Consider the following 16,367-nt stretch of genomic DNA (forward strand, 5'->3'; position numbering starts at 1 on the left):
TTGAAGAGAATTGGGTAATGAAATTTTTTAGGCGGAGTGCTGGGCAGTTTGTAGCGTGTGGTTTTGTAATTAATCAATTGAACGTTTGCTTAAGATTTGAGAGACTTTATTGTTATTTAAAGCCGTTGCGTATACAATACTGGAAATATTTACTGGATCAGTCGAATCGTAAACATGTTATCACTTATATCCCTCTTATTATTAGTACTAGGAAAATTAATTAGGATACGTATCATTTTATTAATCGTTTGCCATAAAAATTGTGCGTACTAAGTAAATTTGAGAGTGATGGAATAAATATTTCCAGTGCTGTAGATTATATTATTTAATTGAGACACACTGGTATCATAATATTTCATTATTTATTGTGCAATTATTGAACAGTATGTTTCCAAAACAAATTAGCGGTTTGCGATTGTATGACTGAAGAATTCAGCGAGAATAAAATGAAATAAGGAATACTTTATCATATAATATCTCCAATTGTCAAATGAACTCTGTCTTGATGTATACTAAATTAATATAACAAGGTATAGAATAAATTTGATACTGTTTGAGGTCGTTTGAACAACTTGAACTAACTCCAAAGATTATCTAGTAAATTGTTTGATGGGAAGCAATGGCCCTTCAGGGTCATAGCTCCAAGATTGAAACACATCAGAACATTATTGTTCATTTTCAGGTAAAAGATAGCAATGGCGGACCATATCAGGCGGATCTTGATGATCGTCGTTTGGGCGAACGTTTACGCGATGATCCTAGCAAATCTAACAGATTCATCGGAAATAGATCTGTCCGACGAAGTGGAGGGGTTCACCACGACTAAAAGAACGTTTCCAGACAGGTGTCTCGTCAAAACCGAGCCTGGTCCTTGCAAACAGTATGTACACAAGTGGACGTTCAACAAGACTGAAGGAAAATGCAGGATGTTCCCTTACGGCGGCTGCCTGGGAAACGAGAATCGTTTCAACTCCGAAGCCGAGTGTCTCTATCATTGCGTGGGTGGTCCTGATCGTAAGTACTCTAGTTTTCATGTTTAACAACTATTTACAAAGCTACCTTTAATTTGCAAACATTCAGAAAGGCATCATAGAATACAAATAAAAATTTTCTATCATCTTACCTAATCAGAAACACGAATATGACATAACTTAACATTATAATCCAACCATTATGCATTGTTTAATAAATTATTCAATTTCCATTACTTGAATTATACTTGGTCTAAGCTAAAGTCGAATTAATATATGTAAATTATTGGTGTCGAATTAATTTACAATTTCCCCTCATAAAGAATATAATTAAAAATTAATGCCTGAGTGCACGAGGGTTAAACTGTTTCTTTCGAGACTGCTTTGATAATACAACAAACAGAAAGTGAAATTTAAGGCATTTTCAGATACGTTGCCACCATATTTGGTGACAAAGGGTAGCGTGTTTGTGACAAGCACCACGACTACGAACACATTTCCTTCCACCACCGCTATCACTCCACGACCAACGTTCGCGCCTCCCGCGCCTACGAGACCACCTGTACCGAAGTACAAAAGGGGAAAGGTAATCTTCCCGAATTTGCATGCAAAAGACGTTTCTGACGATATCACGAGTTCAAAGGTAGTTTAACCGGTTTCGTGAGATTAGATTAAGGATCGTAGCTCTTTGGTAAAAGGAAAGTAATGATAGGTGTAGAAGTACCTGTTTGATGGGAAATAAATGACCGGAAAATTTTCATATCTTTAAGTCCTACAAGTTTGTACAACGCTTTTAAAAATCTACATGAAAGTTACCATGAAATTTCCCTGCAAATATTTATAAATTAATTTGAACTATAAATTGTAAATAAATTAAAATAACATTCGAAATGTTAGCAATTTTCTTCGAGAATTGTTTCAATCTCAAAATTTGTACCCATGTTACGGTTTTCGAACTACAAACAATAAGGATCGATTACTGTACAATGGATGATCAGATAAATCCAGAATTCAATTTGAGAGAATCGGACACAAATAGAAGTATTAGAAATTGAAGATTGAAAATATTTTATAGGAGCTAACTTTCATGGAGTCAGGATACGAGAAGACCTTCATGTTTGCGCAAAGTAACACGTTTATTCAGCTCGATGGCCCTGGCATCAAACCATTTCAATTACGGTGAGTGCTTACAAGTAGAGGGCCACAACTTCGGGTCCCCGATTTTAATGATACTTCCAGGACATGTAGCTGGTTTCTTCGTCGGAAATCACTCCTTATGTAGGGACAAATACTCAACAGTTTTAGTAGTTTCCCGAGTGACTTAAAAACAAATTATGTTGTTCGGTTATTCGCTGCTCGGTGGTGTAAAAATTGCGATAAAATCTGAATTTCCAAATTTGTTTCTTAACTATTCTGTTAATAAACTTAGGAAATTATTATTGCATATATGAATTCGCAAGGAGGGAATACACAAAGTCACATGCAATTATTTCATCCTAGGGTTAAATCACACGGAAAACGTCAAAAGTAATTAATTAAAAAACTTTCGAGTATCTGTCCGCATTTGGAAGAGTGATTTTTAAGGACGTAGAAGCCTACTACGTGTCCTAAAAGCTTCATCAAAATCGATGACCCGAAGTTAGGGCACTCGACTTGTTACAGGATGTTCAAATTGACACGCTACGACATTAAACCATTTTAATCCCAATTTTCAGATTGTGTCGCGAAATATCCTTCAAGTTCCGAACAAAATTACCCCACGGTCTCCTAGTCTACCACAGCGTGAAGGACCGACCAGAGAGTCTAGATCCGTACGCTCTGTACGTGATCGTCGAGAAGGGTCAGCTAAAAGTTGTCCACGTGTTCGGTAAACGATCAACCAGTCTGACGGTCGGCGAAGGGTTGAACAGAGACCAATGGCACAGCGTTCTTGTGAGGATCGACGTCCATGGGGCGAAACTGATCGCTAGAGTGGACGACAAACAAGAAGAGACGACGCTCGAGGTTTTGGAGCATGTGATCAATTACGGAGTGTCGGAGGAATTGGCGTCCGTCGTTCTTATTGGAGGTAGAATAGAGATTCTAGAGATGTCTGGAGAGTAGAATAAACTTTCATTCACCCTTTTTAATCGCTACAATTAATATAGAGTCTAGAACGATAAAAATGGTATTGAGTTTTCTATAAGTTATCTATATTTTCCATCAGGGTTGAGTTCTGAAGAGCGATTACATGGCGTGAAGTACATAATAGAATCCTTCGTTGGTTGCATAAGGGACATGGTTCTCAGTTCTGGCAAGTCGGCTAGCGATTTATTGCCGATTCAACCTCTGATTGCCACAAAACATGAGAACGTGCAGGAGGGTTGCACGGACAAGTGAGATACTCGATGATATCCAATATTTTATGGCGTTATTTATTTCAGTGTACAATTCTAGTATATCATGGTGATTTTTAGGTGTAGGACACGGGAGAATCTTTGTTTCATCCCTAACCAGTGCGTGAATCACTATAACAGTTTGACTTGTGATTGCTTTGGGACCAAATATGAGGGAGAACGTTGTGATGTGTACAGTATGTATACTAATAAATATTAATAAGTTATTGTTTTAAAAGAGTGTAGCATAGAAAATGGGATAAGGTAATTATTAAAGAATTTCAATTAAATTCTTTTAGCGGCGACGATTTTAACATTGAGAGGATCTTCGTACGTCTCCTTCCGCGTTTACGATTGGAAAGACAGGGTTCATTCATCCGTCAACAGAATAAGTCTGGCATTTAAGGTATTGAAGCCCATAAATTTGAACAGACGAATATTTATAACCAGACTAATGACATTTTACAAAGTAATTTATAAAAATTAGAACAAATTAGGAATTCCTTTCTTACAGATTACGAATAAAATTGAAAACTCCTTACAAACGATTAAAGCTTTTTCTTTTATTGTATGTCACAGAATCCTATAAGCTATAAATGTACGAAATCCGTGATCAAATAATTTCCAACGAACTCAAATAAACGAAATAAATTAGCTCTAATATGTTCTCTCCTTGTTTAGACAAAATGGGACGATTCGGCATTATTCTATGCATCCGGTGAAATCGACGGGACTCCTCACTACGTAGCAGCCTCCATCATGAACGGATCGGTGCACGTTGAGCTAGATTTCGGACACAATTCGAAAATTGCTACGGTCCTCGGTGATTATATCACTGCGAACCATTGGAACAATCTGACGATATTTCACAATGGATCTCTAGTGTTTGTCAGTTTAGACGATGAAATAAAGGTGCTCGAAGTCCCCGGAGAGAATTACAATATGATTATAGATCCTGAGATTTACATTGGCGGTGGACCTGAGTTGCAGAAGAAAAAAGGACTGCTATCGTACAATAATTTTGCGGGTACAAAATACAGTTTTTATTATATTAAATATTCAACATGGAAATACATCAAATCAATCATATCTTCAATATTAAAAACGCCTGTCACGAGCGAAGGTATTATTTTAAATTATTTTCAGGTTCGTTGAAGTACGTTTTCTTTAACGACAAGTCCATCATCTACGAATTGAAACGATCGAATCCAATGGTACATTACATCGGTGTGTTAGAGCCTGAATACTACGAGGCAGATGTCGATGTGATCCCAATAACATATCCGTTCGCTGGTAGCCATATTTGGTGGCCCATAGCACGAACGGACTCCCTCAAACTGAATTTCGATTTCAAAAGTTCGAAACCCATTGCGGTGGTCGCTTCAGGAGACGTGAAAAGTAATCGTGGGCTTGGTTATTGGGAGGTAATATCACTTTATAAGTTCACTACGGGTTTTATGGAGGATGTATAATACAAACTAATCTTTTTAGTTTACTTTGAAACTTAAAACCCTTGAACTGTATTCAATCGTTGCATCGAGGATATAATTTTTCGCACAGAAGAACGGAATAGAGTTCACATAAAAATAATGTATATCTAAAATTAAATTTTATAAGGGTTAACCTTACGAACCTTTATTAATGAGAAGAAGTTCTCCTTGGATTCTAATTTCGATGAACTATTCCACAAATATCTATATTTGCATAAAAATTCGCAGACTATTTATAAGACATTAATATTAGTTCATGAATGTTTCCTTCACATTAACTGATTCGCTTGCCTCCTGTGTCTATAGCTTCGTCTCGTCAACGATGAAATTCGCTTCCAACTAATTCCCGTGGTGACCGAGAACGTCACGGTCACAGCGGCTGTCAAATTTCCTCCGTACAATACATCCTGGCACGCGGTTGAACTGAACTACACCAAGGGGGAACTTAGTATTCTTGTCGACTATAGAAACAAGCAGAGCAAACTGTTCTCCATGACCTTTGAATTGGGCGACAAAGTGATCATCGGAAGTGGAAAGAGCAATGCAGGTACAGAAATCTTTTAAAACTCACTTATTCAATATACTCTTTATTTTTCAAAATTAACCCCTTGCACTTCAAATCTATTTTATTAGAAACGATTAGAAACCTAAAGATATCTTTGTGGTATCAGTTCTGTAATGTTTAATTATTAAATTCTTAATAATGATTTCTAAGGTTTACAAAATTTTTATGTTATTCGATAGTTTAGTTTGCATTGTTATAAACACAATTTACGGTGTATATATTACGGTGTCAAAATTTGTGTAAATTAATATACAAAAAGTTATCACTATGACGACCGATGTCATGATAGTGATTGGAATGATAACAAACTAACACTACCGATTCCAGCCCGAAAATTATTTTACCGTATCAAATAGTATTGAACGTGTAGATATCGAACATATATGATATCCGTTTGATACTTCACAAATTAATTTAAATAAATTAAAGAAAAAAAATGTGGAAATGAGTACCGCAGGAAGAATTTTTGTTGGTTTCACAATTTCATTTGCATAATTGTTTTAACTAGTACAACGATTATATCTACTCTGGGCTAGGTCTAGTTGGTTGCATGAGGGAGATACGAGTGAACAATGAAAGAATAGAACCTAGGTACGTGGTGAACACCGAAAGAGTAATCGGAGAAGTTGCTTTGGACAATTGTCAGTTCGTGGATCCTTGTACTAGACCGAACACTTGCGAACATGGCGGCAAGTGTTCAGTGAAAGAGGACAGGATCACCTGTGACTGTACTGATACCGGTTACATTGGTAAAAATTGTCATTTTGGTAAGTGAACGCTTGAAGTTTACGAGAAAACGATAAATAAGGTATTTTGCACGAATTTTAGTAGCAATATAAAGTCACATTTGATTTATTTTAGCTCAATACAGAAAAACATGCGAGGAATTAGCTTTGTTGGGTTACACACAAGACGATGTCTACAAAATTGATATCGACGGAAACGGGAGATTTCCACCTGCCCTCGTCAAATGCGAATTTCAGTCAATCGAAGATTCAACGAAGACCATTGTGGAGCATAATTTGCCCTCACAGGTTGACGTAAGATCCATCGTTGAATCAGATTTCTCCTTCAACATCAAGTACAGACAATTCACCGGGGAGATGCTCCAGGAGTTGATCTCACATTCGCTGTACTGCAGTCAGTACGTTAAATACGATTGTTATAAGGCGCCTCTGGAGCTGCACAGCGCTACCTGGTTTTTGAGCTCGAAGGGAACAACCGTGGATTACATTGGGAACGTAAACAGAGGCTCTTGTCCTTGTGGAAGTGAGTAAAGTTTCAGATGATACAATTATATCAAGATATTCATCGTGATATCTACCTAAAAATAGTATCTTTGAAATTTTCTGAACAGACAGAATTGATGAGAAAAAATTTCGAACCTTCTCTTTAACTAATGCTACGTTACTTCGATTTTTAACTTCAGTAACACCAGAAAAAATTTTAATTTGTAAATACAAAGCTTCAAAATCTGATTGATTATGTCAGGATGAATTCGGTCACAAACACAACCACCCCTCGTTACTTGTTCACAATCAGTCCTAGTTAAAGTACACTATTTGTTAATTAGTCGAAATGTTAAATATTTGATTCGTTCAGTGAACAGGACCTGCGTCGATCAGAATCTAAGTTGCAACTGCGATGTTGTCGCTGGCAATGCCGGAAAGTGGCTCTCCGACGAAGGCTACTACGAAACTCCAGACTCCCTAGGTATCACAGGAATGGTATTTTTGCAACAAAGAGACCTCGAAGAGGATGCCCAAGGTCGAATTACATTGGGACCACTGGAATGCGTTGAAACGAGTGAGTGATCCATATAAAAAAACGCCATTGTGTATAAGAATTCCTTTCACGTGTTGACTGCAAGACCAATTTTTTGTTCTCACCGCGTCGGTGTGAAATATTAACTATTATGTTAAATTATTCATAAAAATGACAACAAACGTTAAACGTAGAAAACTATGTTGTATGTATTTTTCACGAGAATATTCTCTATATTACAATGTTCCAGATACACAGAAATATGTCGTGACATTCACAACCTCTCAGTCTTATATTGAAGTACCAGGTTGGCGAAAGGGAGACATAGCTTTCAGTTTCCGGACGACAGGCGAGAAGGCTATTTTATTATACCAGCCACCTATTAGGAGCAATTATCCATCGTTCATGGTGGCTCTAACCTCGGAGTACCGTTTGACCTTCAATTTCACTTTGAACACTGGTACCATCAGGGAACTTGAGGTAAAAAGCAGACGGAAACTGAACAATGGCGAGTGGCAGAAAATCTGGATCGATTACAACGCCTACCACGTTAGATTCATGATCAACACCGACTTCCAAATGGTCGATCTATTGCCTGATGAAGAATTTGGACCCTTCGAGGGTTCTATGTTCATCGGTGGAGCCACTGCGTGAGTATTTTTTGCAAAATTATTTTATGTATGTGATGAAACATTGCTGTAATTTAAATATAGAGAACACCTGAGGACTTCATCAGTCCGGCAAGGACTCATCGGCTGCTTCCGCGGTCTCGTCGTAAACGGCGAGATTCTAGACATTCACAGCTACATGTCCGTCCATCTATCCGAGATTATAAAGGACTGCAAACCTTCCTGCCAGCCGAACAAGTGTCAAAATGGCGCAAGATGCGTGGAACTCTGGAGCAACTTCGAGTGCGTCTGCGAGAACAGATGGGCCCACCTTGGCACTTACTGCGAGAAGAGTAAGATTTAGCTATTCCAAGTAGTCTGTCACGTATTTCATTGCGTAAGAAATTAATTCCCTTTGTCCATAATCAGACATAAACCAGAAAGCCCTCACGTTCATATCGCAAGGAGCATTCTTGCGGAAGAACTACTTCGGCACGGATGAAGAGGACGAAGAGACATTACTACTGAAGAGCATACTGTTACAGAATATACTGATCAATCTGAGAACGTACGACACTCATTCGTTGATCCTGTACGCTAACGATCATTTGAACAACTTTGCTCATTTATACATATCGAATGGGACCAGCATTGTTTATTTATTCAACGCCGGCAACGAGATCAAGAATATTACAGTGGAATATCCAGGTAATTAACTGTAGTCTCCTTACATTCATGGTTTTTATTTATTACATAAACTTTATAAACGACATTAACACGTTCCGTGCCACAGTGAAAAAGGCCGTACGTAGCCAGACAATCTTCATGTCGTTCTTCAAGTCATAAATTATCGAAAATGTGTGTCTTTTGTTAATAGAGGCTGTTGGTCTTGTTTTAAACTACAGTTCAACATTAAGACGTTCCGTGCCATATGTACAACCGATGGTACACGTTAAATTTCCCATTCAGGCTGCGTGTACCACCGGTGGTACACACGGAACCTGTTAAAAAGAACTGTCACAGTTCTAGAAAGTTTTCTCTTCTTTGCCTCAGCCAGGTATATTTAGTCACTTAAGCATAAGGTGATGATTTTTAGGTGTGAACACGGGGATCTCGGTGCAGATCGCGATAATCCGTAACGAGAAATCGACGACGTTACACGTGAACGAGTATAACATCACGTTGAACGCAACCCCTGTGCTTCTGGATACTTATTCAAACAAGCCTTGGATAAATCCTGAAAAGGAGGTCCTGGCGCCACAGAGGCCACCGGCACCACCCACCAACTACTTCCAGGTGAGATTTCAGACAGTTGTCTCGAATCGAATGTACGCAATGATCAGCAATCCTACATAGGTGAATCTAGGAGGCTTCGACACGGACGATCTGTTGAGAGTCGGCAAAGAGGGGATACTGATAAAAGGCTATGTCGGCTGTATCCGTGGACTGATGATCGGGGAGTACCTGGTCGATCTACCGAATCTTGCTAACGAGGCTAATCACGAGGGCAGCAAAGGTGTGCTACCTGACTGCCAAATGAAGTGCGACGCAGTCCCTTGCAAGAACCTGGGCATCTGCACGGAGGACTTTGGCAGACAGGAGTCCTCTTGCAACTGCGAACTAACGTCCTATTTTGGGGAACACTGCGCGGATGGTAAGAACGTTTTGGAGTGAAACAATGACTCTAGATTGTGTTAATTCTTTCATTGTAATTAGAGCGAATTTAATTGGTGTTGGAGGCTACGTCGTCCATTCTGAAACTTATTAAACTATATGTATCATTCTATTCATCGTCTATTAGAAAAGGGAGCAGACTTCAGTGGCGAGAGCGTTCTCCAACGTGAATTCGACCTTGTTGGGGAAGTCAGTCAAGTGAAGGTCCAACTGGCATTCTCGACGAACGAATTACGTCAACGCACCACGGCGTTACTGCTCCTGCAGACAGAGAACAAGTAAGATCTCCTAATCATCTATCCTACGTATTAAATTTTACAGTTCTAAGTATTGTAGAAGGCATATTCTGAACGTGTTGGATGTCCTTCGGAAACTTTTATTTTTAGAAGAAGCTACTATCTGCTAGTCGCGTTGACGTCCGAGGGTCAGCTAATATTTGAAGAAGACAGAGAGGGTTCCGCCCATGGAGTACGTTTGAACGACAGGAATTTTCTGAATGGCGCCCGCCATAGTGTCTATTATGTTCGCGATAACAACACAGCTACTCTTTTGGTATGTTCTTACTAATTTGTTATTTAATCTAATCGAATCAACAGTCCCCTCGCCACTCTATTATACTTAACATAATCTTTTATAAAAAAACAAATGGAAATCTATTCTCCTTATAATCTCACTGTGCCAGGTGATTGTTAGTTTTATTGAAAGCGATAGAATATAAAATCAGTCACTGAAACGATCGAAGAATTGTCTCCACTGCTCTCTATATTAGCAGTAATTGTCATCTATCAAAGGAGAATATTATAGATCCATACTGATAAAAATAATTCTTTTCTTTTTCTACATCTCCACAATGGTCCTTTCTAATTCAGATCGATCGTGAGCCTGTGCAACTGCTACCGATCCCCGTGCTGAACCTGGGCGACGACGAGGACGAGAGTCCAGGAATGACGGAGATCCAACTGGGCGGCCTGAACACAACCGACTCCCGGTTCAGCGCGTACAAAGGATACACGGGCTGTCTGAGCAGTGAGTGACATGTTATACATCACCCGAATAGTCCGTTAACACCTCCCCCCCCCCCCCCCCCCCATCGAACGATCATCCCGAATGACGTGCAGTCGCTGCCTCTAACGGAATACTGTCTTTCTTATGTTAGACAAAACGATCGTCAGCCACTATGCGAATTCGAAATGACGGATACCCTCTTCTTGTAGACGTCGTGGTATCGATCAACGGAGGTCCTGGCATGAAGCCACTCGAGGAATATATGCTATTTACGAAACAGGGAAGTGAAACGGTCAGAGCGACGATACCCGCCGGCGTCAGGAGCGCCCAGTGCGCGGTCTTTCATGCACAGCCACGTGGACTTGATCCGCCTAGAAACGATAGCGTGGTAAGGAACGTAATCTATATACTCTCATAATTTTCAGAGCGTTCAATATTTTTTAACCCTCATCTGTCATTTATTTTGTCAACTTAATTTGTCCCTCGGTGTCAAATTGACTGAATGGTAAAAATTAATACAACGAAGTTATTAATAGTTAAATTTGCAAGTTCTTTTTAAAGTAATAGTCACGGAACGTTTGTTACATTTATCTATGCATGAAAGAATAACGTCATTTCTTAGGAGAAAACTTTTTTTGCTACGGTGGTCTAGCTCATCTTATTTGATCATGATTAAGTGATATATTTTTTACAAAATAAATTGAGGTAATAAAATTAATAGCTCCTATAATTGATGAAATACTTGCAATATATAAAGAGAAGATTGTTAAGTCGACTGAAGAGCGAAGGATGATATATTAAAGTTGATAAAGGAGGACATACAGTTCATCCAGTTTCTGATCCTGAATTTATGATTCTTCTTAAAAGTAATAAAAACATTAAAGGGAGTAATAATCACAATCTTATATTATTCAATCGTGAGATTGCTATATCAGGAGCTCCAATTACTAAAGGAATAAATCAGTTTCCAAATCCCCCAATTATAAACGGTATTACTACAAAGAAAATGATTACAAATGCATGAGAGGTAATAATTGACTTATAAATTTCATCGTTATCTAATCAATTCCTGGGGCTCTGAGTTGTATTCGAATAATTATTCTCATGGATGAACCAATTATTCCTGCTAATATTGCGAAAATGAAATATAATATTCCAATATTTTTATGGAACTGGTAGTTCTTCAAGAACTGCTAAGTGCTAACATATTCAATGAAAGAATCCCAATTCTTCTGTGATAGGGTCGCGACAGAGCCTGGGTGGAGGATCCACCGGAGAGGACAGTGTACAAGTCTCAGTACTCCGACGCGACGCAGGAGGAGCAAGGCGCTGGTACTTACCTCTTCATCGCGCTTTGTTGCGTGTTCGTGACAGCGGTGATAGGCTGCATTTACGAGGTCTGGCGTAGCGCGAGGAAAGATCGACGCCGGAGACGTGCGTCCGGGGTCTCGGCGACGTCTACGGTGCCGGCGTCTAGCTCTCAAAGGTGGCAGTCGCCGCAGTACACGGAATCGTTGCCAGCCGGCGTGAAAACGGTAGGCTTCAAGAACGTGGCTGAGGACGAGAAGAGACCGAACGGCACGCACGCGAAGCCGCCGGGCAAAGAGTACAAACCGCTGCCCAACGCAGAGTCTAAAGACTTAATTAACGATAAAAGGGTTCATATTAAAGGTACGTGCAGTTGGAATCTGTCGATCGACGTAATCAGTGGTGCACTTAGGATCTTAACTTTGGGGGGAATCGAGTGGAACGGATAAAAATATTTTTAATGCAAATTCATAAAATGCATTAGATCGTTATTGCAATTTATTTAAAGAATAAAATCCAGTTTTTGTTTTCTTTGTACGAAGCTCTTTCGTTACTTCGTTCGCCTTGTATTTCAACCTTACGTGAACGCTCAATTAGTAGTATAGAAATAGAAGACACGACATAACGTAAATAAAAAAAATGAACTTTTATCAGGGTTTCAGAAAGAGTTTTGGAAAATTTTCTAGCGCTTTTTTTTTTTCTTTTTCTATGGGGGTGCTGGGGTACCTTGCTCCCCCAACCCCCCCTCTGGGTGCGCCACTTGACATGATATAGTAGATATAGGAAAGAAGACAGTAATTCTGTAATAGTTAGTCTTCGATGATGCTTCGAGAATTGTTCACTAGTTTGGAATTTGTGAGAAAGGTATTTTCGAAGTTACGAGTAAACTGCGGATGTTTATGCAAATGTAGACTTGTTTTAAAAATGTTTCCACTTTTATTCTTCTGTTGAAATGATTTCTGAAGTAAGTATTGGTTCTTACAGCAGATGAAGATGCGGAGAAGAAGGAGCTCCTAGGGGTAAATACAGGCATCATCACTAAACCTCCGAAACCAAATCCATTCGTAAAGATTTTTTCTTTTTTTTATAAAAATTACATATTAAGTTCTAAGCAGCTTGCAAAGTGGACTACAGTTGTGTTATAACATTTACCATTACGAGTCTATTCCGATTTATTTCAAGCTTCCACAGTTAAATTTCATTAATGATTTCATTAATGACTGTGTCTATTTTTCAGGCTTGCTTCGAAAATCTTCAGAACAAATGTTTAACTTGCAATAACAACAGTGCAGTCTAGCGATACGTTTACAAGCTTTTTTCATAATAATGAAATAAAATCTAAATTATCTTCAATTTTCATTAACAAACATAAACACTGGGAACATGAGAAGACATGTATGTAAAACTCTGATATTTGCAGTTATAAGTACATTAGTTACACTATGTTTTCCGATAGTTTACACAGAAGTAATTGAGCAACAATGTTTCTAATAAGTATCATTTTTTTTTATGGAATATTTTAAAATAAAATTTTTAAATATCTTAGGATAAATGTTATGTTAGACGTGGAGAGAGTAAGTAATCCTGTTTTCGAGTAGAGAATTTTTAATTTATAGTCGATGGAGGATCTTCAAGAGGAGCCGGAATTAGAAGAACGCGAGGAAGAGGAGGCAGGTGTATATGAGGAAGAAGAAGAAGAGGAAGACGACTCGAAACGACTGAACCAAGACGAGGAGAGCGAGCAACCGAAAGCCGAAAATACAGATGACAATGATTTCGTGAAATCGGTAAGGGAAATATCGAGAAGTTATTTCTTGAATAGATAGATCCTTGTCACTGATCTCTGATTACATTCTGGGCTCGAATTTCCTGCCAAATATTAATCGGAAATTAAATTAACTGACGAAGATTGGTAAAATAAAATGAATAACAAGAAGAATATCAAATGAAAGAAATCCTATCATTAATACTAGAACTATCAACGATTAACGTATATCTACTTTCATGAGACCGATTAAAACGAAAATTTATTTTAATTAATTCCTTTATTTATATATTGTAATAAAATTTTTCAAGAGTTTACGAATCCATATCGTTGACTGCTTTGGTAGTTCTAGTATTAAGGCGGCCAATTGATAAGAGAAAATGGCGGAACTCAGTTCCAGATTGCTAATTAACGAATCGCCATCAAACGAAACTCATGTTGACATGGCTGACATGACTCGAAATAAATGTGTTCAGACTGTGATGCGACACATCAATATTATTCACTCTTCGTTCCATTATCACACACTGGTTTGTTTTTATTTATCCCCGTCGGCTTTGTATGTGTATTCTGTTCTTTTTTCTTTTAAATAAATATGCAATATTGATTCTGTTATACGAACGACAAATAAAACGTCCACGATGAAAGCACTTCTAAAACGTTGTGAGATCTTGCTCCTGGAACATCAACGAAACACGCTCGTGCGAATAAAAATTCACACTTTCTGTCATTGACACGAGGAATAAAAGCGACAGTAGAGTCGAGAAATTTCGCAAGCACGAGATGGCACGAACGTAATGATAGAATGTGATACTTTCAGCCGGAAAATTCGTCTAGGATAAGTATGGAGGAGGGCGTTGAGTCGTTAGACACCAAATCCGAACACAGTGACATAAATACGAAGAACGAAGTCTAGAGGTATCATTGTTACAGTTGGATCAATCTCAATGGGCTGTTCAAGGTCACGTCCCCTACTCCGTGTCACGACATTTAATGTGTAATCAAATTTATTAGAGCCACTTGCATAAATTGACGATTTTACAATTCTATCTGTATTTTTTTAACATTGCATTAGTTAAGTTTATTGTTTTGTGTATTTTCAGTGGACAACTGTTAATTAAAAATTACCCAGTGTAGAAATCTTAATATTGTGACGGTATTCTTACATAAACACAGAAAAACATATTTTTCATATTGTGGCTCTAATAATTTGATATAGTTGTATTTTTGTTTTTCGATTCAAATGAAATTGTCAATCGACAAGTTTTTGCATACAGACGGCACAGAGAGCAAAAAAGGGGATGAGCTTCAGTGGTTTTTAGCAACCCAAGTGATTTTAATCCGATTATAGTCTGAAAGCTTGTTGCATCACCGAATCACCCATATTCTCTCTTTTCCTTCCGGATAATGTAACAGTGGAATCTGCGTTTGCACGTTGTAACAGAGGAACGTACCAATGAAATGTTCACATCGTTAGTAATTATTGTGTTTGAAATACATCTGTAAAATAATCTTAATTACTTTCAGCGATTTGACCAAAAATGTTTTTAGTAAGTTTCGTTGCATGAATTTGTCTGATTGAAACGAAAGGAAAAGAAGAGTTAGTCGAATCGCTTGAGCTGGTCATTAATAAATTGTGTCTTGCAACATAAAATTGAAGGAAGAAGCAACTAACGCGTGCTACTAGGAAAAGATAATATTCATAGAAAAAAAAACGTTTAAATTGATTAGCTAGTAACAGTGAAACGATTCTGTGCTATTGAATAAATTTTTCGATATAATTATAACGAGTGTATCAATCAATATTGCATGGATCGTGAAAATTCAAAGAATGCATTCAGCTGCATGCTGCATTAGAGGACTTTTGTTTTAAAGGAACAATTTGATTATAGTGCTTGCATCGTTTTCATCGTATTCATTAGCGTTTGTTCATTTAAAACGTGGTAAGAATATCCTATGGTCACATTGTTCTAAAAAGAATTTTCCACTTTATATAGGCGAACACGTACAATGAAATGAACCTGCGGTCGACAATCGAAAGTTCGTCCTCAGGTTAGTAATCGTCTCATTTTCAACAAATTTAATTGTTCCACAAACGCGTAGAAACTATTTTTTTTTTTTTTTGTGGACAAAATAAATAAGACTAGATCGTTAGAGAATTAGAAAAATTAGGTATAATAAAAAAGGAAACTTTAGGTTTATCTTTTGGATATTTAGAATCTGTGTACATAACTTTGTAGATTCGATGAAGCCTTTGATTTTCAATCTGCGGCCTATCTATCTGTCGGATCACCAAAGGACATTTGGAAGTCCATTAAACTATCTGGGCGCACCGAAATTTCATCCGAGAAACAGAAATTCTATAGAGTCGGTAATGTCCTTGGATTAAATGTTTCGACGTTGGGAAATTAACAATCGATTCTTCAGAGTACCTTCAATTTATAGTAATAATAATATTTAGTGACGCCTTTATTAGACGTTGAAAAGAATCGCACGGAAAAGTAACGCATGGAGAAGAATTGAATGCATAAACGGCGAATATTAATACCCTGGTATTTATCATTTATACGAGCAATCAGGATTACATTATCTATACATTTGGCAACAATCACGCCTACTTATTTTGTTCTACAATTTTGTAACACAAGAATTTCATTCAGTGTATGTAAAAACCATAACTGAACGATCCTTTCTGTTATTAAGGTACTGTAAATTTGTAATATTCGAACCTGGCTGTGCTTCTAGCCATTTCAAATTGGTTTAGTAACTAATTTGTTCTCGGTATATCGCGTGTCATACACGATCTGTCCCAAAAATTTTCAAACTGAAATTAAAACAACTG

At 37.9% G+C, this 16,367-nt stretch overlaps 1 protein-coding gene across 1 annotated transcript; it reads left to right on the plus strand.

Annotated features, from left to right (window-relative positions):
* The first annotated feature begins 695 nt into the window (after positions 1–695).
* Positions 696–16,056, plus strand: LOC107190197. Its single transcript, XM_015578962.1, has 27 exons — positions 696–1,014; positions 1,400–1,557; positions 2,047–2,150; positions 2,687–3,039; positions 3,178–3,346; positions 3,428–3,543; positions 3,646–3,752; positions 4,028–4,373; positions 4,493–4,770; positions 5,143–5,383; positions 5,938–6,168; positions 6,263–6,670; positions 7,004–7,207; positions 7,416–7,815; positions 7,879–8,126; positions 8,203–8,481; positions 8,870–9,069; positions 9,130–9,427; positions 9,575–9,727; positions 9,827–9,999; positions 10,317–10,473; positions 10,662–10,840; positions 11,694–12,123; positions 12,745–12,824; positions 13,377–13,547; positions 15,523–15,577; positions 15,766–16,056. Exons 1-27 carry the CDS (start codon positions 696–698, stop codon positions 15,912–15,914), a joined length of 6,006 nt encoding a protein of 2,001 aa, XP_015434448.1. The 3' UTR covers positions 15,915–16,056.
* Positions 16,057–16,367: the final 311 nt, after the last annotated feature.

This window comes from Dufourea novaeangliae, unplaced genomic scaffold, assembly GCF_001272555.1.
Source record: "Dufourea novaeangliae isolate 0120121106 unplaced genomic scaffold, ASM127255v1 scaffold168, whole genome shotgun sequence".
NCBI classification, from domain to species: domain Eukaryota; kingdom Metazoa; phylum Arthropoda; class Insecta; order Hymenoptera; family Halictidae; genus Dufourea; species Dufourea novaeangliae.

Bases quoted from the DNA above. Each gene is read 5' to 3' on its own strand.
- LOC107190197 (XM_015578962.1), top strand. From the start codon at position 696: ATGGCGGACCATATCAGGCGGATCTTGATGATCGTCGTTTGGGCGAAC. The intron at 3,347-3,427 runs GTGAGATACTCG...GGTGATTTTTAG, and splicing joins CAGGAGGGTTGCACGGACAA to GTGTAGGACACGGGAGAATC. The intron at 13,548-15,522 runs GTAAGGGAAATA...CACTTTATATAG, and splicing joins ACAATGATTTCGTGAAATCG to GCGAACACGTACAATGAAAT.